Below are 24060 nucleotides of genomic sequence, written 5' to 3' on the forward strand. Positions count from 1 at the left end.
CATACATAATGGCTATTATATTCAGCATTTGCTTTGTGTATACCCCACTATTATGAATGTATGATGCAAGTTCAAATCCCAGTGGAAAACTCTTTTTCTTTTTTGTATATTATTTTTTCTTTTTAGTTTTTTTCTGTTTTGTTTTTATCATATTTTTCCCTTTGCCTTGTTTCCCTTATTCTTACTGCTGACCCTCTATAACTTCGCAAGGTTTTTGTGATAACATATTTCTAGTAAAGGTGTAAAATAAACTCTTACTAATGGGAACTCTTCCTAGCCATCAAGGAAAAATAAAACTCATGACCCCAAGGGTGTCTAATGGGAGTTGGCTGGAGTGTGAACTTTTGCTACATGACGACAAAGTAAGAACCAATCCATCTTTTATTTCAAGTATTTGAGTTGTTACCCCTTGAAATCTGTAAAGCAAAGACCCTTTGAAGTGTGATGACTTTGCACGTGCTGCGGACCTATAGACATCGCGGGTGAGGAGAGCTGAGCCCTAATGCCCATATTCCCGCGAATATTCAAGACGAGAACAAAGATGGCGGCGGCCTTGAAGTGGGATGGACGAATGGGTTTATGATTGCCGCGAGCACTCTTTTCTCTGTAGGTTGATATCACCATGAGTGAAAAAAATGTGGTACGTAAGTAGATTTTTGGAAACTGCTTCTTCAGTAACTGGTTCTAGCTGTTTCAATTTGCCATGTTTTGGACCTTCATTGAAATTCGTATTTGTAGCTCAGCTGTATTTACGGACACTCGCCTAGTACGGACACCTCATTATTACGGACAATTTGTTTGGTCCCTGGGGAGAAAAAGCCCTTATGTCTAAATTCAACCGGCTTAATACGAACACCCCGTCAATACGGTCACTTTCTATGGCCCTCTTGGTGTCCGAATGAACGGAATTGACTGTACAATGCCTACAATGATATGTCTGTTACATGAATGTCTCGGGCGATATACATATACTAGTGATTTAAGCTCTGACCTATTTCAGGCTTAAAAGACTATTTGAAATAATTGAGCAAATGTTTTTATATGATGTTTACGTAAGTTAAAAATAAATTACAAAGATTCACCATTGCCAGCTATTGTTGCTTAAAAAGGAGTCATTTTGGTATCCTTAATAAGAGAGGTTTGATGGTTGTAAAAGGGTTTATTGGTTTATCGCACCTGCCCTCCCCAACCCTTTAAGAATTTCAGTTTAGGTTTACAGCTATTTCGAGAAACGTTATCGGAAATAATGTGCACGCGACAATCCTGAAAGGTAACATGGGATATGATCAATACACTGTTCCGGATACTGTAGCCGTTGAACCTACTTTTGTTGCTTTCCTTAAGCACTCGAAAACATATGCCCATGGCCTCTCTTGCCATTCTTTCAAATTTCTTTGAACAACAGTGAACTCCAATCTTCCCACAATACCTTTCGGATTGTCACGTGCACTTTTTCCGACAACCTTTCTCGGAAAAGCTGTATACTTTAAATTCAAAATAAATGTTTTCTGAAAACACACCCTTTGCTTTAGCCCAACACCAACCCTGTACTTGCCCTTCATCTCAACTTATCCAATGGCCAATTAGAAGACTTAAAAGCCAAGATTAAAAAACTCATCAACAATTCATCAAGATGCTTAGTCCTAGGTTCAGTATCCAGCCAGTTTATATATCACATTCAACTGGTCAAGACTAGACTCACTGAAACGGTTGGAAATTATGCCTAGATACTGCAGTTAGTTTGCACACCCAGCTTAACATTTTATCACTATTATTTTCATCTTTAGCTCATCAGACAGCGGCTAATTGAACTAGAGAAGAAACATGCAAAAGCTTTGAAAAAACTTCAGGTGAGAATTATCCCTTATGTATACTATGTGAGTGGTTTGGTACAAAATTAAGTGCAGTACTATCATTATTATCACCAGTTAAGCTTTAATGTTTTCAAATTAACAGCGCGGTCCATGTAAAATCAAGCTATTCTTGCTTACAATTTCAGAGAGCTGAAAAGTACAAGCAGAGGCGACAAACTTTTCATGGATTTACAGTTAGAGATGCAAACACTAGTAATTCAATCACTGTGGACAACTCTAACGTTCTTTTATCTAAGGACACAATCTCTACAGATGTTAGAAACGCACGGTGCTCATCAGCTCAAAAAAAGGGAGTTACTAAAACTGTGACATTCAAGGAAGCTCTTGACAGTGATAGTAAAGGTCAGCCTCGATCAGAGAATGAATGCAAAACTGTGGAGCAAAGTGACAGCAACAAAACATTTAACAGGAAATCTGAATTATTAGCTTCAAGTATTCCACAGCAAATATCTGAAGACAATGAAAAGGTGTTGCAGTGTTCGGTCAGCAGTGACAACAGCTTTGTTGCAGTAGATAGTAGTATGGTTACACCAACAGGCTCTCTTATTTCATCTGATAATGAAACAATTCTTGATAGTGATGTGGCTTCTACGGATGGGAAAGATTGTTTCCAGAGTCATCAAGGTGTAGACCTTAAGGCTATAGACAGTCGTCTCTGTGGCTCAGGACAGGGTGTTGTACAAGTACCTTCAGCAGGTAATGAAAGTTGTAACCATGAATTGTCGCAAAAGCAATGTCATTCTAATGGTCTGCTAGGGCAACATAATGCAAAAAATGTGTTAGCTCAAAGCAAAGAAAATGTCAAGATGAGGAATTCATCAGATCATCATAATGCACAAGATGATAGCACAAGACATACATGTAGCTTGGAAAAAGCAAATGACAGAGTGACTGTAATTGAAAATGGTGGCAAACATCAAAACGAATCAACCAGCAACTCATTCACCCTGGATAAAAGTGATTATTGTCCTTCAGGGAGTCAGCCCTGGTTATGGCTCTTTGAAGAACAGTTTCCAAGGAGGTCTCCACGGATACAATCAATGCCAAACTTCAGAGATCAAGCTCATTTTTCTCAGGATAACAAAGTTACACATGCAAAGAAAACAAAACGCATAAGAAAGAAGAAGTCAAGGACAGAGAATGATACTCCAATCAGTAGAAACAATAACTTAAAATCTACCACAGTACATGAAAATAATGGCAATTCACCACATAGCAGTTTTCCTGAAGAGAGTTCATGTATCAGCAATTTTGTTTTTCCAAGGCCTACTCAAGAACAAACAAAAAATGGTGGGTCTCTGGCTGTTGTAGTTGACTTTTCTCTACCTGATAGAGAGTTTGCAAAGCTGAAGCTTGCAAAAATCAAGGGAACTTTGTCAGCAGAAAGGTCAAGTAAAGACCTAAATACTGTAGTGGAAAAGATTACGGAAGAGCATGGTACTGAAGTGACGAGAGATACAAAACTGTTTGATACAAAGTGTGAAAATAAAACAGTTGTTGAAGAGAAAACAGCTGCAGAAAATGTTGGTGAGGTTGAAGATCATGCAGCATCAGGACTTGGGGAAATGAAAGGTCAAACAGAGAGGACGGAAAAACAAAATTTCAGGTTAGAAGGAGGTGTAATTTCCTCAGCCACTGGTTCAAAATGTCTAACCCAGCAAGAAAAAAAGAAAAACTCCACACAATTGGTTTATAATGAGCAAAAATGTAAAGAGTCCAGAATTTTATCTTCCGGAGATGCTTGGTGGAGCAATTCCTTTGAATCAGATCATGAACAAGTGGTTTCTCACATGCATAGTGTGACAGCAAAACAAAGTCAGGTTTCTTCAGAGAAAGAATCACAAAAATATAAGGGTGTTGGAACTTGTGCAAATCACTGCAATTCCTGTCATATCAATGGCTCATGCACATCTTTTACTGACGTTGTTCAGCAAACTGATGACAATGGAAAGTTAAATGAATCCTACAACAATTTCTGTGAAGGAAATTCCTCTTGGGTTAAATCTAACATCTTAGACAATCTAGGTGATGGATTATCAAAGGGGAAGACTCCACTAGCAAAATCCACAGTAGAAATTAATGAGGAAGACAATTTTTCAAGTCAGAAACACTCTAATGAATTAAATTTGAAAGAAAGTGTTGTACTCAGTGACTGTGGTAATGCAGTTTCCGGCGAAGCAATTGTTAAAGAAATGACAACGATCCCCATCAAACAGCAACATGTTCAAGAGGCGGTCAGTTTAACTGAAGTGAAGTCTAGCCCACCTCAATATTACAATGAGCCGAGTTTAGGGGATGCAGCCACTCCACATGGAAAGATGAAAGAACCTTTAGAGAGTTCACAGCTGTCCCAGTTGATGTCACCAGAGGAGAGCAAAGACTTTTCTCCTTTGTTAATGACAGCTTGTTTGCAGGTAATAAGGTGTTAAAATTTTTTATTTGTTGTTTCAATTTTATCCCTGGTCTAAGTTTTCTTTTCTTTTCTTTTCTTTCACACACAATCATCACCATACATTATCACACAAACAAAGCAAAATGTACACTGTATTGAAAAGGGACAAAATTTATCCGTGGAACAACTTAACATGCAAGGAACTCCTGGATCATATGGAAGGTGTTAGGGTTTTACTTTCCAACAACTTAATATGACACAATTAACTCCCAAAAGGACGGGAGGGAGAAAGAAAAAAAACTTTATCTACAGGGTTTTCATTAAGAATTCTAATAGCAAGAGAAATGTGTAATGTTACAGGACAATATTTTGAAAGAGGCTTCTTGTCTGAATAAAAAATAATAATCATAGGCTAACTAATGTTAGCCCGAGAATTTTGCATAATAATGGTGAATTATCTGATCTCCAATGCCTAATGAACACCCTTATCCATCGAACAACCACATGGGGTTGCTATCCAGTTGCTTCAATTTGATAAGCACTTGCCTACTGAGCGGGAGGCCTCTGGTTCAAACTCGGCCAGACTAACACTCAGGTTCTTGAAATAACTGACGAGAAAGTGCTGCCTTTGTAAGGACATCTGCAAACGGTTATGTTTTCTAGTCTTCTTTCGTAGGGATGACCCTTGCTCGTATAAATTCTGTGGGACATTAAAGAACCCACGCACTGTTTGTTAAGAGTAGGGGACGTTGTCCCCAGTGTGGTGGTCTATCTCTTATGTGGGGCGGAACTCTTACAGGCCCATAGTAATTGGCGCCACCTGCTGTTGCTGTGACCCAGCCAAGAATAAGCAATTAGCAAACCTAAGTAAATAAACATATGGAAGGTGTCAAGGGTTTTACGTTCCACCAACTAATGAGTCCCAGAATCAACTCCCAATAAGTTCAGCATCTACGTTATATCCATCTAATGGTACTCTCAAAACTCTTTGAACAGCATTATACACAGGGTATGAGCAGCAGAGTGAAGTCTATATCACTATCATCATATGAACCATCAACAGCAAGGGACCCAACACTACAGTCAAAAGATAAGAGAGACATTTTGGCAGTTTGTCTGTCTCACATGGTGGTTATATGGACATTTGTGTCTGAATCACAGTGGACTGTGCTCAGTAAATGGACTCTGCCTGTGGTGAGAGATTGTTATATGATTATTTTATAAATCAGTGTTCTTCATACAAACAAACAAGCAACAAAGTTCATTCGCATTACCATTTGCTTAGATGGTGTTGCATAAAAAATCGAAAATAATATAAAAATAAAATAGATTAATAACTAAATAAAAAGAAAAGTAAATCCCCCCAAAAAGATATTCATGGTAGTTTAGGATTAATGGTATAAATGTGGTAACAAAGTGATCACAATGATACTGGGTTCCCAGGCTGAGAATAAAACAAAGAAAATGAATTGTTAATATCTGAATTTCAATGCAATTTCTTTTGTTTTATACCTCTCAGCCTAACAGCCCAGTATGAATTTTAATAATAAAAGACTGGCCTGTTACTATGGGTTTGTGACTCGATACAGCTTTAGGCTCTTTCTCATCAAGAGCCAAAAACCCATTGACCCAAAACAAGTTCAGTTTAAAAAAAAAGATTACAATACTGGGAACGAAAGAAATTCTAGGGTTTCTTATCCAAATAGAGTCAAGCTTAGACTGATTTCCCCTTAAATGGACACTTTTTTACCTCGAACATCTGTTGTTACTAAATAGGATGGAGAAGAAGAGTTTGTAAGTGTCAAGTTTGTACCAATTAAGTCTCATGTTGTTCTTCTGGTTGGTGGAAATTTTCATCATGGAAATGGAAGGTGGGTGACATGATTCAACAGAAGCGTTACTGTTGTAAAGAGACCTTTCTTTTGCTCTGTTATTGTAAAGGCACAGGAATCTTTGACCAACATTGTCTCATAACGTTTTTACTTTAAATGTGACAGTTACGAAAATTTGCTCCTACCTTTCAGTAATAATAGTGAAAAAAATTTGATTTGACTGGCGGTAAATAGTTTTGTGAGATTAAAGCTTTTTAAGAAAAGTCTCCTCCAAGTGATAAACTTTGCTGTTACTTTTATTTGGCTGAAATGTCTGGTATACGGTTTTATTGATGTAATATGTAAGTCAAATAAATCATTGGAGAAGAAGTCTGTAAAAATTAAGGGACTCTGAATTCAACTTTGAAGTTATTTTCAAATTTTTGGATAACAGCACTATCAATCTTGAGGGTTTTATCTAAACACTGAATCACAAGCTCATATAATAGGACCAAACTGATTTAAGTGCACAAAGTTAAAAATTGTGTTTAAAAATATAAGACTAGTAAACTTGGGTGTAGCTCTTTTTTCCGTATTGCTTACCAAAAATGAAGGTCGGGATAACTTGTACAAGGTTTTCACTTAAGAGGGGAAGAGACAGAAAAAGAACGAAATATGGAAAATAAAAAGTTTTCTCTTACTTTTACAATGTCAGAGTCCTTGGTTATTCAGAGGAGGGTGAATACTCACTGGACCTGGAAATTGATGAACAGTAAGTGGAGTGCTTCTTACCTCTTGACTAAAACAATTTGTGGTAATGATATCTGCCCATGAAAATAATTTTTATCTGCACCTCTCTCTTAGATGTTGTAGAACAAATTAATGACTCTGTAATTGTGTTTGTAATGTCTCCAAATAAGTGGTAGGACTTGAGGAGAATCAAATCATATCATGTGTATGTTGTGGACCTTTATACTTTACATAGGTAACAGTCGTCACAGGAGCGATCTTTCATTTTTCGCCAGTTTTTGACCAATGGATGTTACTACAGGAAAAAAAGCATGCAGTTCTTAATTCATTTGTTTTAAACAATTCACAGAGAAAACAAGTATTCCTTTTCGACGATGAGTTTACTCCATGATACAAAGGATTACAAGACTGGCGAAGACGTAGAGTTTGTCATAGGAGATAAGACATCTAATAAAATTACCCTGACAAAGTGGACTTTGGACAGCTTTTGTTTGTAAGTTGTATTCTGTGTAACACTGATGTACCGTTTTTAGAAGAGTATGTCTTGTGACCATAATAACTCATACTGCCACTAGAGTGGTGACAAGGTTGCTCATCTCTGAAACAATTAGTCTTAAATACACCATTACATCTCTGTCGTGGCGCCATGAACACAAATCGACATTTCAGTCTTAACAATATGCAGCATGTTTGTCACATGAACCTAGTTTAGGTAGCCCTACAGTGTAGCTCCCACAAGTGTCTTGTAGCCCAGTGGTATAGCATCTGGTCTAGGTCTAGGCTAGAAGTAGGTTGTGTAACTGATCATCTAGGTTGTCTGAAGCTAGTGTAACTGACTGAAAAATCTTCTTTCTCAGAAAATCATTGGAGGACATTATGCATTTGTAGTTCTTGTCTTATTTACATATTGTCAACCTACTTTCCTGCTATTCTTTTCTCATCAAGGTTGGTCGAACAGTGGCAGAAGTTTACTCCTATCTATAGTGACTCTGAACTGTCATCTCTCCAATTTGTTCATGGAAGTCATTGTCTTCTTTTGGGGACTACAAATGAGAACTTGATATTGTGGTAAGTTTTCTGCAGACCAAATGCGCCTCTGTAGCTTTACTTAGAGGCCTTAATTAGCTTTAAAAACTGTAAAAATAATTGTTTTCAGGCTTTCCCACCCTGGAAAGGCAACAATTTTTCTGCTGTTTGACTGCCTTGTCCACACTGAAATTGTTTGTTCCACCAACATTAACGGATATTTTATATTCTCTTAAAATGTCTTTTAAGATTTTTCCGGGTAGGTATTTTTTGGGGGGAGCTTCTCTATTCTGTTGCTGAATTTTGTTTAAGAAAACTGTATGTCAATATGGTCTGTTTTGTCCGTACGGTTGAGGAATACTCTTGTTCTTTCACACTCAAAATCTTAATTTGCCAGTTAATCCCAGTTTATCTGTTTCACCCTGTACTACTTGCAGCTCACAGAGCACCACGAAGAGAAAGTGTTCACCGAAATCTTTTGAAGGCGATTACAGGCCTTTCCAACGATTCCAACATTTGTTTCTTGCAAGATTTAATTTAGAGTCACTCACCATACTGTTCTTTCTAGGAACCACATAACATGTCAACAATTAAGAAGCATAAACCTTCACACTTCAGGGTTGGGTCAACTGTCTTGTATCAACGCTTTTACTGACAAGGTGAGATAAAAGTTTTTCCTTTTGTTTTTTTGCTAAAATTACAGTCTGTCCATCTCTTATTGCAAGAAAACCCTCTTCAGGTTTTAACTTACAATAAAATTATTTATCATAATCCTTTACTGCAAGGAAATTATATTCATTTCTTTGATGATGCTATACTAAAAAAAAAGCTAATAAAGATTAATTAGCAGGAAAGTAAATATTTCTGAGAGGATTTCTGAAGATGATTTAAACTCTATCATTCTAAGTGCAAGTAGCTATCATGGCATCCCTTTGGGAGCCTTCTATAAAATGACAGTCTTTGAGTGAAATATAGTTTATTTATTGTTTTTTTTTTTTCAGGGTCTCCTTTTTCTGATAATGTCCAGTATTCAAGCAGCTAAGGTAGTGTTTGTTACATCTAAAACTTAATTACATTTCTCTTTCAATACAGCTGCCTCAAGTCAGTTTTGTTCGAGACCCTGTTTTCCAAGACAGTCAAATCTTGTTAAGTCTGCAAAAAAGGCGTTTTTTGTGCGTTTATGGACAAGTGAAACGTCCAAACGAAGCACGGAACTTGAGCGCGACTGAAGGGGGCGCAAGATACTGTTAAACTAATGCACGTGACTCGAGCTCCATGTTTCCTTGTTAAACTCAAACAATTTTCTAACGTAGCATTTAGGGTGTTCTGGTCATAGAAAAATGAACAAAGAACTCCAGACAAAAATAATCACCGATTAGTACATTTTGAACCTTCAAGGGCTGGAAAAAAGTAATTTGACGATTCGGTAGTAAGTGGAAAAATCCGGTTTTTTTTTTTATTTGACTATTCTTCAAACCAAAGAGGGGGGCAGCTATTGCGGGAGAAATGTATGTAAATGTCAGCTGCGCTCATTGTTTACAATTTGTATCTTTAGCTATCTCATTTAAAATGGAAGACAGGCTTTAGGCGTGCTTAAATGCATCTTAGCGTAATAACACTAGTCCCTGTTTGCGATTTATTGAATGATTGGATGTTGTGTTTTTTCAGGGATGTAATTCTGATCATAAAAACAGTCATGGTTGCTCGTTGTACGCCATGAATCCTAGAAATTCCAGAGGTATCTGCTTGGAAAGTTTTGTCTTACCCGAAAGGTCAGTAAGTACATAGAAAACTGTATTGTGAACTCTTGTGTTACGGTGTAAAATGTCGCTACTGCATTAACATAATGTTGTGATCAGAGAGATACATGTACATCCTTTCTGTTGTTGTTTTAACTGTAGTCAGAAAAAGGGAAAAGCGATTTGAGAATTGTTCAATAAAAGTTATTAGATGAGTTTTGTCAGGACTGAGGTGAATTTGTCGACAACCCTGTAATCTGATTTCGTTTAAAATCTGCCCCCTAACAACCACTGGTTCAATGTTGCGTAATTTACTTTTTGTGTTTGTTTGATGTTACATTTGTTCATTATTTAAGAAAGTCTTAAAGGTAATGTATATTTAACTTAACCTTTGTTCACAGGGTCAGTATTGTGAGCACAAATGGTCAGTTTATTGCTGCTGGAGATCAGGAAAAGAATGTAGTAAAACTTTGGAACATAACCAGCAGTAATCAGTATGCCACCCTTCAAGTCTTCCAAGGTATTTTTGAGCTCTATTTTGTATTGACCCTAACCATAACCTAAATAGCTAAGGCAATATGAGAAGGGGATGCCCATATCACTGTAACAGCGGCAAGAGAGAAAAACGAGAAGATCCTGGGGACGAGGTTGTTTTTTCCCTGTCCCTGGTAACAATCCCAGGGGTCTTTGCGAAAGTTACCTCAGCCCAGTTTCCTTGTCGAAGATAATATTCATAGAAACCTATGTGCAGCAGCCATGTAGCCTACCGCCGCCTACTGTAACTGTTCTCTTGTGTTTGGCAGATGAAGTGAGCAGCATTGGCTTTCATCAAGACAAGCCTCTTATGGCCTTCGGAAGCATTACAGGCTGTGTTCATCTCTTTTCTTAAGACTGATGAAGATTGCTTTGTAAACAGGAGGGAGGATAGTTAACGAACAGTCAATGAGATATCAATTAAATTTGTAATTTCAGTGTTCGGGCTTTTTTTGATGGAGATTATGAAGCGTTTCTTAAAAGAAACTCCTTTTTCGAGGAAAGTATTCAGTGTTAAGCTTGTTTGATATAAGAAGACTCGTTTTGCTTCGCGGTTGTGAAGTACTCTGTGCTTATTCATTGACTGATGGAATGAATTAGAGGCCATCTTTAGAGGAAATAAACGGAAGAATTCTCCAAGACTCCTTGTTTAGTCACATAATCTTTCCCTTTCCCAGGCGGAATGTTTTTTAAATCCTATTTCCCAGCCCAAAGATTGCCTGATATTTCCCTTTCCAATTGTAATGCAGTGGAACCTCTATGAAACAAACCTCTTTATAAAGAAGTCCTCGGTGTAACGGACGATTTTCTTTACCCTAGTAGTAGAAAAATGTATGGAAGAGAACGACAGTAGTGGGGTAGGGACAGAATTATCCTTTTCCATGCGCAGAAATCTCATTAAGTTGCGTAGGATTCAATCTCGTTCCCAGAGGCCGCGATCCTTTTGGTCAGCGACGGGGATCCCGATTTTTCCAGCGCATGACAAAAGGGACCCCTGGGGACGAGGTTGCGCAGGAATGCATTAACGCCGATGACGTCATGCATGTCATATAGATGGGATGATGTGATAGTTTATTTTTAGCTGGCAAGGAGCAAGTGACGTCAGAATTTCTTAGGGGATGAAGTCATCAAACAAAAGTTAAGATCATAATTTATAAATAGAAAAGTGATATCGTGTCCCTTCTTTGTCATGATGATGTCATATTTATTTAAAAGGGCGAAAAAGGGGTTAGACGAATACGAAATCGTACTGATTTTGGAGGCAAAACATGGAAACGAGGTCGAAGCACAGCGAAGCGAAAAACTGCTTGTCAAGCAAAAATGTTAAATCAATTGTCCGGCTTGCACCCTGTCTTCCAACTTGGGGCGCTTATTTTTATAGACAGTTCAGTCTTCCAGAAGTAGAAAATATTATTACAACTAGTATAGTTTGTTTTTAGATGGAATATATCAATATAATATTGTACTAAGTATCGTCATCCAGTTTTTAAGTTCCCCTTGGACTTTTCGATTCTTTACCACCTTCTTAGACAGAGACGTTTCATCTCGTTTTACTTTGGTCTCGACTGCTTTCCCCATTTGAGTGGAACGTCTATGAAAAGAGTATGAAAAAGAGGAGCGATCACCTAGCAACCCGTGAAACGGCTTCTTCTATTTAGCGCTAAAAAATCGGATATAGAAACAAAACACACACACTTACACAAAGTGGAGCTGAAAACTCTCTATTTAAATTTTGTCTGACTATTACAAAACCGTTTTCTCCTATCTATCTGGAGGAAGTGAAAACCCACTCACTATTACAAAACCGTTTTAGCACTGTTTTTTTTTTCCTGCATGCGCGTGGGAAAGCTACGAGTTATCCCTTGCAACAACTCCTTACTTTTTTAACAGTAAAGTACATAAGACAACTTTATACTGTGAGTATACTTCAATATCTAATTAGGGAAAAAGCAACTTTGCACGTGCAGCACAATTTTTTTGTACATTTCTTTGCCGTTGTTTTGCACGACTACAACGTGAAACTTCCAAAAACTTCTTAGTTACACTTTTAATGGAGGAAATGTCGTACGTGTTCTCGTTCACTTTTTTTCACAGCCGCTCATTTTCACCTTGCATTTGATTGGTAGCCGCTAGCATTTCTCATTTTGTCATCGCCGCTGCAAAATTTTCATGTTGTAGTTACAACAAAAAACGTCTCCTTTGTTTTTTTATCTCTCGCTGTAGGTTTCTGTCGCCCTTTTTCTCCTTAAGCTTCGCTGGCCTTCCGCCTACTTTCTCTTTTTCTCTGTCTTTCTGTTGCTTTATATTCCAAATTTGTGGACATGACAAATTAATCTAAGCTTAATACTTTAGAAAACACGGATACAGAAACAATTTCCGATTTCCGTTTTTGTCTTTATTGACTCTTTAGTTGTCTCTGCTTTATAAGATGCCGTTGGCTATGCTGCAGTGGTAATAAGAGGCTAGGGGTGACCTTGTTTTGTTACAAACCTTCCTTTTTGACATAAAAAGGACATGTTCAGGGTTTGTTACCATGAAACTAACAAAATGTGCACTTCGTTCCTTTTTGTTCGTGCTCAGTGCGAGCTGTAGAATTGTCGAAAATTAGAAAAAAGCCGTAGCCGGCAGGGAACATTGCGTGACTCCGGCCCGAGTGGTACGAGTGGCTGCGAAGGAGACTTGGGATTTGGTGAAAACCGCAAACCGCGGGAGAAATTCAACCAATCACAAACCTCAAAAGCGAGACACAATGCGCATGAGATCATGATTCAGCAAATTTCAAAAACCTATCATGGATTAATCATGGAAATAAAAAAAGCACCCAGGTTTGCTTTGAAGAATCAATATCTTGCAAAATTAAGTGTGTAAAGCTTTGCACTGCAGTGAGTAAACGATGAGTGTTAAACCGCCCGATTGGTCAACCGATATAAGTAAGAAAGGAGAGTTCGTCCGTACACCGTCTAAGTTCCGAAACCAAGTGACAGCTGATGGTTCCAGCGGATTTTTAGCCGAAGCTGATCGATATCACCTGTACGTTTCGCTCGCGTGCCCTTGGGCACACCGCACTCTCATAACACGAAAGCTTAAAGGCCTCGAGAACGTCATCTCTTACACTGTTGTGGATTGGTTTCTTGGCACTGAAGGATGGACATTTACAGACAGCAAGCCCAAATGTTCACTGGATACAGTCAATGGATGCCGAACCCTAAGAGAAGTTTACAACCTTTCCAACCCTGAGTATTCGGGAAAAGTTACTGTGCCCGTGTTGTGGGACAAGAAGAAGAAAACTCTCGTAAACAATGAATCTAGTGAGATCATCCGCATGTTTACTAAAGAGTTTAACGCGTTCTGTGCCACTGAAGAGCAGAAAAATTTAGATCTGTATCCAGATCATTTGAGTGAGAAGATTGAAGAGCTCAACGGATGGATTTATCCGTAAGTACGATTACGTAACAAAGACCACTAAGATGACCCCCAGGAATGGACCATTTAGAAAAGTGATGGGGGTGGGGTTGGTGAGGTTGGGCAAAATTTATCAGTACATTTGTCAAGTGAAAAAAACACACATTTTCAGTCACTGTTGCAAAAACAATGCTACCAAAGTGAAAAAAAAAAAAAGATTTCCTCGTCAGGTGTGCAAAACAAAATTCTGGAACCCCCAAATAACCTCACCCCCTCCCCTGGCTTGCCAGGCTAGTCCTGACAAAATATTCACTGAAATCTCTTGCAAAATCTTGTTGAAAAATCCAGGTTTTGTGGTGGTTAGGCCTATAGTTGTCAGTAGAAGAAGTATTGTAAGGAAAACTTTGTTGTTGTTGTTGTTGTTTTTACATCTGCAGAAATATCAACAATGGTGTTTACCGTGCAGGATTTGCCACATCACAGGAAGCATATGATGTTGCAGTGAAAGATGTATTCAATGCCCTTGATAAGGTGAAAAAAATATATACTTCTTAAATGGGAAGCCTACATTGTGAACAGTCTCTTCCAGTCTCTAAATCCTTGGTTTTCAGTTCATATAATCTGAAACAGCTTGCAGCAGTCTTTGACACAGTTGGAGGCTGTTTGCTTTGAACACATACACTCAACAGACAAATAATACTCCCATTTAGTTTATCCTGGAAGAGGGTATGGGAATCAGATGATTACGGTGTATAATAGACTATCATTTATGGACAGTCAGTCAATATTATGAAGACTGGAGTTTCTAGTTTCCATAAAGTGCTACATTTGTAGTTTGGGATAGGAACAGGAGTTTTGGTGCATGGTGGTTGATATTGAACATGGTCTGGTACAGGTCAATGGTTTCACTATCCCAGTGGCACATCCCTACCCCCAAATTCCTAGTCTTCCCCCACCCCACTGCAGTCACCGGTAGCAATGTTTCCTGTCACATTTATAAACTATTATGTGCCGAAGCTGTTATACAGTGGAGGCTCTCCCAACGGACACTGTCATAAGCGGACAGCTCTTCTTAAGGCTGCCTTCTCAAAACCCTGTTTTTCTCGACTCCCATACACACACTTTTTTTTTTCATTCCTGTAAGTGGCCAGCTCCAGTTACACCTTTTTTGCATCCCAAGGGTGTCTGCTTACAAGAGCTTCCACTGTACTTTCCTTGAAGATTATTGTTTCCTTTCTTTTCACCACTCTTACAAAGTCTTGAGATTGTATTGGAGTATTAAATATAAAATTAAACCCCAACTGAAGTCACTTTTACATGAATCTGCTGGCTTTATTTTTAGCATCAAATAACAAACACATTACTGGTGGTATTCTTCCTATTCACTTCCTATTTTTGTAATCATTGATTGATTTTTAATTTCATTGTTCTTTCTGTAGGTAGAAGATATCCTGAGTAAATCTCGTTATCTTACTGGTAACACCATCACAGAGGCTGATGTTCGTCTCTTCACCACACTTGTCAGATTTGATATGGTTTATGTTGGGCACTTCAAGGTATGAATCTCACAATGTTTTTTAGGTTAAATCATTTGCTCTTCGAGCATTTGTGATTAAGCTGTTTTTTGGTCACCGTCCAGCCAAAATGAAGCAAAGCTACCTCACAGCGTAAACTTTGTTGCAAGGTGAGCCAATTTATGCTGGCTTTTTTGTGCTTATGCCTAATTATTAAACTTTCTTATTACACTTTATTATATGGCAATAATAGTGGCTATTAACTAGTGATGGCTTTTAACATCATCACACGGCTTTTTAACTGTTTGTCTCATTGATTTTACTCAATAGTGTAATAAGAAGCGTATCATTGATTATCCCAACATCTGGGGATATCTTCGAGATCTGTATCAAACAAGTGGAATTGGAGAAACTGTTGATGCTGAACACATTCAAAAACATTATCAGGTGAGGTGCTTGACAGTTGAATCAGAGTTTTGATCTACTGTCCTGAGTTGTTGTTACTCTGCATAATACTTACAGCTTTTCCTTCCAATGAAAATAACTCAACAGGGGCGGATCCAGGATTTTTCTTAGGATGGGGTGCACTCGTCTCTTGCTCTACTTCAACACCAATAAACCACATAGTTTTTTTTTTTTTTTTGCAGAATACCAGTTGTATTAGAAAACCGCAGGTCATCTCAGGGGGGGGGGGGTGCGCACCCCCTGCACCCTCCCCCTAGATCCGCCCCTGCTCAAATTTACAAGGAAGTCATAAGAATGAACTACTAGAAATATGTGTATCCCAGAACCTCGCGAAGCTCAGGGGTCAGTGGCCCATGAAATGTTACTGTAAATACCTGTGTATACCTGTCACTAATATTTTACCTATCACATGTACACTGCAACTCAACTGTAACAGGCCATTGTAGTGCACCCTTGTCTGAGTTGGAGAGAAGCCTGGTATCAAGGTTGACAGTAGTAGTTTTGGGAAAGTGAGAAGCTAAGTTTCTTCAGTCAGTTTTCTGTAGTCCATGAGTTTTTTTTAGCATAGCCACATAGCACATCTTCCTATACTATTTTAAAATGTATAAATTGGTTATTTCTTTGTTTTCTAGCAAAGTCACGTGAAGATTAACCCATATGGCATTGTAGCTATTGGCCCAGATTTGGACTTCAACCAGCCACATGGTCGAAACTGATGTCCCAGCAGCACTTTGTAATGCCTACATCAATTTCTAAAGTTAATTGCATATCTCACAAACAGCTTCTCAGAGGCAATAACAATGTACACTAGTTGATTCGATTAAAATATTAAAAAGAAGAGTTTAAAAACTTGTCTTTCCTTGCCTTTATGCCAAGTCCCAGACTATTTCTTCATCTTACTCTATATACTTAAAGTTGGGGGGAGAGATGGCTGCCTTTTCACCAAAAATACCCGAAAAAACTCTACCAAATTTAAGGACATGCACAACTTTCCTCCTTGGCTCAACAATTGATTAACCTTTCTCTCAGGCTGCACCAAAAAAAAATATATATATATTTTTTTTTTTTTGGGGGGGGGACTCTTATCTTAAAGTGACAGGGATACTTGTTGGAAATTAAAATTAAACCCCAAAGGGAGACCAATGTGGGTGTGGCTCAATCTTAAACTGACCCCTGAGGGAGACCATACTAGAACAGACATCACAGCATTTTTTGTAAATTTCTTTATGCCCAGCCCTAAAAGATACCTGAATGGGCAAATGTAGTTACTTTCCATCCCAAACACCACAAGTGAGACCAAAATCTGCAATTTACACCGCGGAGCGAGTCGGCAAACACCCTCGGGATCCCCTCCACAGTCTCTTGTGGGAGCTAGCCCCAGACATTTTATTGTCTCCAGGTGGGGTCACTTCAGCAAACATACTCATTTGGCTGGGGACGTGTCACCGGATGACCTCACTGGACATGTTGCGTGGCATTTTTGTCCTCAGTAACGTGAACAAGGTGTGCCAATTTCATTGGAAACTGTCTAAACAAAGGGCCGGGGGGAGGGTGATTGTTGGGTAAAGAAATAGCAGCCAGGTAGGAATTTTATGGGTCCCAATCCCTCTTTCTATACAGAACAGGGTTTCAATTCCTTTACTTTTATGCCCCAAAATAGGTCTTGAGCTATCTGTAATTGGCTACAAAAAAGCTAAGAAGCATAGGGGCCGTTATTGACCTTGGATGTTTTAATATCAGGCTACCTAGAAAGCCAAGTTTCAAGCAAGGGTTTCTTAATAGGTCATTTCCAAGTTGTCTCAAACCTCTGTTTCTAAGTGAGGAGCAACTCATTTCAGAACAAAGGTTTTGCACTTAGCCTCATTCAAGAGTTTTTGGAACCCAGAAATTGGCACTGGTGCATTACTCTTATTACAGGATTGGAGTTTAAGATGTACTTCGTGCCATTGCAAAATTACTAAATTTCAATCCTTCCCCAGCCCCCCACAGATTAGCCCCACCCACTCTCAGGTCCTCTAGCCCTAGTGGTTCTGGCCCTTCGCCAGTTGATGCCCCCTCTATTTATCCCAACACACTTTCTATTTCTTTCTCCCAGCCTCAAGGGCCCACTTGTTCAAAAGCCGATTAGTGCTAACCCAGGGTTTAATCTTTTTCTTTAGTTTAATAGCATTTTCTAAGATAATTTTCCCTATTTCTTTTTAGAACATACAATCACCAAATTGCAGACCAAAGGAATATTAAAGTGAATTTGGTTTTTAAGCTTTCGTATCTGAATTCAAATTTCGCACTATCCCAGGGTTATCTTAACCCTTTAAGCCCCAATATCTACATACAAATTCTCCAAACTGATCTCTATACATTTCTTTACTGAATTAGTTGGGAGAGTTTGAAAAACGATCGGAGAATTTTTCCTTTGGTAATCATTTTATCAATTCTCATGACCTCTTCCCTTGATTGCGTATTGATAACGTTGGGAGAAAATTGATGTTTGTCACTCCCTTGGAGGGTATGAAACCGGCCCAGGCCTCTGCGAAGGAGAGAGGCGCGGAGGCGTGAGCACTTGATAGAGGAGTGCTAGAGAGAAACGAAGGCTATTTATATCCGCTACGCCTGCAATCAGTGTTTTTCATCGGAATCTCTGTTCCACGAACTACGTGTGGGAACGTAGTACTCTCCAAACTACAGTCGATTGAATCGTTCAACTGTTTGCCGTTATTTTCGATGGAAGCTTCATCACACGCTACAGCAGGTGATATTCCAAATACCAAGCAAGCATTCCTTCCACAAGAAACACTTGATGATCCATTTGACGTTACTCTGGTGATTCAAAATGGGAAAGAATTCAAAGCTCATAGACGTGTTCTTTCAGAAGCAAGTCCTTTCTTTGAAAGGCTGCTTAAAAGTGACATGAAAGAGTCTATCGAAGGAGTAATCCATTTAGAAATGATAAACGAGCAGTGTTTGAACGATATATTGGAGTTTATCTACACAAGCCATGTTCAAATATCGGTAGCAGAAGAAAAGTATGCCCGAGACTTGATCGCCATGTCAGACTACTTGGTTTTACCACGTCTGAAGGCTGTTGCTGGAAAACATTTAGTGAAGGACTTAAAGATATCAAATTCTGTTTCACTTTATCAGTTTGGCGTGAAATATCAATGTGACGAGCTCATTTTTGAGACCAGAAACTTCATTCATGCCAATTTCATGCACGTGGCCCAAACGGAGGAGTTTTTGAGTTTGCCGTGCGATGAAATCAAAATGTGGATTTCAAGTGACGACATAGTTGTAACTGCCGAAGAAGATGTATTCAAGATCATTTTTAAATGGGTGGATTGTAATAAACTGGACCGGAAGCAATATTTCCCCATATTATTCTGTGAAGTTCGACTTGTATATATATCACGTGACTTTTTGTACCGTGACATCATGACAAGTGAGTTTTTGATTGGTGATAAATACAGCATGGGGCTTGTGAAGGATGCTTTGAAGATCATTGAATCAAAAGACTTTCAGCAGCACAGTATTCGTCCTAGAAAGTCACTAGAGATGCCTGTCATGGTGATATGTGTACAAGGTTTCAGTAGACAGGAAGACAACATGCTTTGTTGTTATAATCCACTTGAAGACACATGGTCTAAGTTTAATGGGACAGTTCCACCCAATATTGCAGATGTTATATCCTGTCATGGAAAACTTTATTTTCACTTATATCCTGATGAGGACATAGGAATCAGAGAGAGAAGGCTGTTGTGTTATGATCCATTATCAAATTGTTGGGCTTCATTGCCATATGAGGATTACAGGACAGTGCACAACATATTTGCAAGAGGTGATGAAGCAATTTATGCCTTTGTAGCTGAAGATCTTCTATGTTGCCCTGACTGTACATCCCGGTACCAAAGCAAAATTCCTGGACCCTGTAGTAAGACCCCACATCTTTCTTTCTTGAGAAAGTACAAACCAGAAACCAATTCCTGGGAAGACATAACATCATTTGATTTCGACTGCAATTCAAGATCTGGAGTTTGTGTTGTGGCCAAGGACAATTTTGTGTATTTCATTGGTGGTGGTTATTGCAGCCCAGATCGAAGTGAGGAACTTGCAAGTGCCGATAGGTATGATGTCATTAAAGACACATGGGAGAAACTAGCAAACCTTCAGTATCCAAGATGGTATGCTCGTGCCACTGCTACACACAGAAACATTTTTGTGGTTGGTGGAGTAACTCGTGATTTAGCCGAGAGTTGTGAAGTGTATGATGAAGAAACAAATGAATGGCATTTTGTAGCAAGGTTGAGGAAGACACCATTTGATCATTACAATCCAACTTTGCTGGGTGTTGATAACAAGCTGTATTGTTTAATCCGACTTATTTGTGCATGGAATCGAAAAGACAAAATTGATAGCTATGACTTTGAGAAAAATGAATGGAAAGAGAAAACTCAAATACCATTTGACGAACTGTTACCGAGGGGGTTGAAAAATGAATCTTACTTACAGATTACTTCATGCTGTTCAATGAGAATTTTCAAAAAATGCAACTTTCTTCAACATGCCTCATTTCATGACATTAAAGCTGGGAAAAATAAATGTGCTATCACGTGACCTAACAACATGAATACTATCAGTGTTTTGTCAGGATCTAAAATTGTAGTTTGGTGTTTTTCAACAATTTGTCATTTGTAATGATATGCACTTATAGCCTGTGAACAGGCTCTCTGTTTGGGGAAAAAAATAGCAAGGAAAGGGAAGGAAAAGGGGGGGAGAGAGCCTGTAGACAAACATTTAAGGCCGTTATTCTGCCCTCTTGTAATTATCTTGCTGAACATCTGTCGGTAAGATTGTTATCTGTCAATCAATTTCGCGCGCGAGTAACTCCTGGGAAAATTAACGGGAAATGAGCCCTGTTTTGCTCTGTCTCAAAACAAAGTGAAATAGACCGCGAGCCTAATTGTTGATTTTGAAAAAAAATTGTTGATCTCCTGTAAAAGAATTAGTACGGTGCTGGTCTTTGGAGTTTCAAGAAATAAGACCTTGCTGGTTGACAGTAGCCAAGACAGCGTTGTACTAGCAAAAGCATTTGAATCCTCAAGATTTCCTCTGAGCAAGGAGAGAGCTTTTCCGATTTAAGCTGCTTAACTTGTGCGCGACGGGTCGTTCGTCTTGCTAGTTCAGTTTCTAATTTAACAAGCCCCAGCAATGAGCGAACTTGGAATGCGAAAGGTACAGATCATGACTTCTCGAGAACGTGAACCTCCAAAGACAAGTACAAAGAGATCAGCAGCGCTACGATTGCAGACAGGAATTACACCTTTGGGTATTTATCCTGAATTTATAGCAATAAAAGGGGGCGGTAAGCCTACACGACGTTTACCTCACGCCAAAATGCTGCTTGTTCCCATAAGGTTTTTCCTCTGCCAGGTACATTATGCTCTGGAAGGTTCTACATTTTCACTGAGCAAATGTGAATTTAGCCGCTTGTTTCACACACTGAGAGGTCATGGCATACGTATCGATTTACTGTGGTTTTTGTCTCTGGTCAGCAGGATGTGCCCTCTGATGCAAGAGCATTTCCTTTAACCTCTTTTGAAGCGTAAAGCTTTTTATTGCGGCTGAATAAGGCTCTTACTTTTCTCCAAAGTGCCTTCTCGATCTGAATAACTAATCGATTTTCTTTAGTCCGTGAATGTAATGTTTTTCTGAAATGTTTTATCATGCTGGGCCCAGCTCGTTAGTTTTCTTTGCAGAATGTTTAAAAATTATCACGGATAGTAATTTACAGATCCAAAGTTGTAAGATTCAAGTGCAGCTTAAACCGAAGCTACATCAACTATGGAGAATTGCATTGTGACTCGGTAAACTCCAGCCTAGGAAAGATAGTGTGAGTCTTTTGACTGGAGAGCGTAGTTCCTCCCTTGGCAATTGCTTTGGAGTGTTTTGTTATTTCCACTTTGTGATCAAAAGGGGTGCTACATGCCGACCGAAAAGCCTATGTCAATCAGACCTGTCAACAATCAGTGCTCTCGCCAATAAGAACTTGCATCAGGATCTGATGCACAGTGGGTGCCGTGGAACGACGGTCCCAAATGTTTGTCTACAGGCCTTTTCGCTTCTCCCTCTCCCTAGTTCTCTGCCCGACCAAAGGCCTGTTCACAGGCTATGCACTTAAAGCCCTCAAAACAGTGACGTTCTGGTTCTTAGAAGCTGCAATTTTTTTAACCCTGGATTAATCACGGTGAAAATAATATTAATTATTTTCCATTCCTCATTGAAACAGTACAATTTTGTAAATATATAATTTCTTTTAAAAAAATGTGTTTTTGAGTGCATATTAAATTTTCTGTAACAGTGTGTAAAAATAGTTTTTCTGAACTATTTAAACTAAACCATAGAAATCAGAACGTGTACTTGTAAGAACTAGTGGTGTAGTTACATACAGTTGTGTATGGAGATAGCTGGGCATTGTTGAGCTGTGCCGCAAGGCTGTGAAATTCCCTTCTGGCCGCCATTAAAAGTGCGCTAGTGTTAAAAGCTTCAAGTAGAATCTTAATACCTGTCTTTTACAGTCATTATTTTTTTCTCTTATTTTCATGGCTGTGTTTTATTGTTACTCGATTACTATAGTATTTAATTTTTTTGCATTGAATGAAAGGAGAATGGGTGCTATTCAAATTGTTGTTTTTCTCCTGAATTTACACTTTAGTTTCCCCAGGTGTTGATCTGGATGCCATATAAGCTTAGATCTCATGAGAATTTTTCTCAGCTGTGAACTGTGCCCCATTTGGTTGCTGCAGCTAAAACATTGGCAAGTTTCTGTTTACTGGAGAAGTTCGATTATGTGTTTTTTTCTTTTCTGTTTTTTGTTGTTGTTGTTGTTCACTATAATTTTAGTCTTTTTTACAGGAAAATCTCCGTTCTAAGATATTATGTACCAGTTACCTGATTACCGAGAACGTGGAAACGTCTTACATTTTTTAACTTTATAAAAAAATTTCCTAAAATGTTTTTAAGAAAAGTTTTTTCGCAATTTTTTATAGCTAAAAATCAAAAGCTATTTACAGCATTCAAATTGTAATCGCTTTGGTTCCTCATCATTTTTTAATGAAGTTGAATCATGGAGAAATGTTACCTTGTCATCTTCTCAGAAATTCCAAGTCTGTGTTGAAAAAGTATTTTTGTAAACAGGTCAGATCGATATAAACTAGGATAGTAGTTGAGTTGTGCTAAGACAGTTGGTGATTGTGAGTATACTTCCATGAAAATAGCGCCAGTACCAGTCGGTGGTACTAGGACTGTTTTTTATGTAACAAATAATTACTGATTTTGCGTGTGGACGTACATTTCATATTTTATTGATTTAATATTAGATTATTTTATTGACTATAAGATCAGTAATTGTAGTTAGGTGTCCCCAGTTAGGGTACATGGTATGCGACCTTAACGCTGTAATAAAGTTCTGACTTAGTTGTGCTCGCTCTCCGTTTTTCGTAGGGTGTTTGCCCAACTAAGGATGCCCTAGGGGTTTTTCATCCTTAGCAAGTTCAGAGTTTCTAACTCTCAGCAGCAACAGTATGCCCACCAAACTGAGTCAAGGATCCCAACCCCTGGAAGACCCGGGTCAGACGGCCGTTCTTCGTATTAACCGAGCCTAATGAATACTAATGACTGGAACAAAAGACCATACTTTTTCCCCTAGCAAAATCTACTGTTCTCATTGGTGTTAGGTTCAGCCAACATGAAGTACGGCGTTTGACCTGTGCCTTTAATAGTGTGTGTATCTCCAAACCCTTTGGTGGTGTTAAATTGCACTAGTTACATTGCGAATTCGCATTCGCATTTTCTTTTAGCCAGGAGAAAGAACTCAGGGAGACGCAAAACCCCTCTTCACCCCAAGCCGCAGCGCTCCCACTTGGTTAAAAGGATATGGAATCTACTGCCGTGTAGGCTGGGCGCTATCATGACCAGTAACAATATCAGTAGGCAGAAAACTCACTCACCTCACCTATCCGCTTCGTGCCTCGTGGAACAAAAGGCCTTCAAAGAATCCCTCTATTTATCTCGGTTTGCCGCAACGGTCTTCACTTCCTCCCACGATTGCCATCCTGCTTCTGCTCTTTCCTTTTCAACCGTTCATCTGCAGGTGGTTTTTGGAGCGAGAAATAAATAACAACGGGAGACTAATTTCGTTGAAAGAAAAACATGAAAATTATATAGCGGCGGTTAGAAAATGAGAAATGCTAGCGCCTACCGATGTGAAAATGAGAGGCAGTAAAAAAAACAGAGTGAACAGGAACACAAACATTTCCTCCATAAAACGCCTAAGTAGGAAGGTAAAGAAGTTTCACGTTTTGGTTGTACAAAACAACGGCAAGGAAATGTACCAAAAAGTGTGCTGCACGTGCAAAGTTGGTTTTTTTTTTGCTAATTAGAAAAAATAATGTGCTGCACGTGCAAATTTTTTTCTTTTTTGCTAATTAGATCTATTTTTGTTGTTTTTTACCGTTCTCGTTTCTTTCAACTTGTTTTAAGTATTACTCGATTTTATATTTT

At 38.7% G+C, this 24060-nt stretch overlaps 3 protein-coding genes across 3 annotated transcripts; all 3 read left to right on the forward strand.

Moving 5' to 3' along the window:
- Window positions 1-520: 520 nt before the first annotated feature.
- Window positions 521-10662, forward strand: LOC140940062 (uncharacterized). Its single transcript, XM_073388939.1, has 13 exons — window positions 521-640; window positions 1788-1850; window positions 2000-4288; window positions 5263-5460; window positions 6043-6137; window positions 6793-6849; window positions 7177-7320; window positions 7773-7895; window positions 8422-8512; window positions 8855-8896; window positions 9522-9625; window positions 9994-10112; window positions 10396-10662. Exons 1-13 carry the CDS (start codon window positions 623-625, stop codon window positions 10479-10481), a joined length of 3429 nt encoding a protein of 1142 aa, XP_073245040.1. The 5' UTR covers window positions 521-622; the 3' UTR covers window positions 10482-10662.
- Window positions 10663-12915: 2253 nt separating this feature from the next.
- LOC140941545 (glutathionyl-hydroquinone reductase YqjG-like) lies at window positions 12916-16382 on the forward strand. The gene is made up of 5 exons (XM_073390554.1): window positions 12916-13561; window positions 13966-14059; window positions 14968-15084; window positions 15373-15489; window positions 16140-16382. The coding sequence occupies exons 1-5, from the start codon at window positions 13020-13022 to the stop codon at window positions 16221-16223; spliced, it is 954 nt and encodes a 317-aa protein (XP_073246655.1). The 5' UTR covers window positions 12916-13019; the 3' UTR covers window positions 16224-16382.
- A 1846-nt stretch (window positions 16383-18228) lies between these two features.
- On the forward strand, window positions 18229-20115 carry LOC140942220 (kelch-like protein 40). The gene has a single exon (XM_073391185.1). It carries the CDS (start codon window positions 18229-18231, stop codon window positions 20113-20115), a length of 1887 nt encoding a protein of 628 aa, XP_073247286.1.
- The last annotated feature ends 3945 nt before the right edge of the window (window positions 20116-24060 follow it).

This window comes from Porites lutea, chromosome 6 (assembly GCF_958299795.1).
Source record: "Porites lutea chromosome 6, jaPorLute2.1, whole genome shotgun sequence".
Taxonomy (NCBI): domain Eukaryota; kingdom Metazoa; phylum Cnidaria; class Anthozoa; order Scleractinia; family Poritidae; genus Porites; species Porites lutea.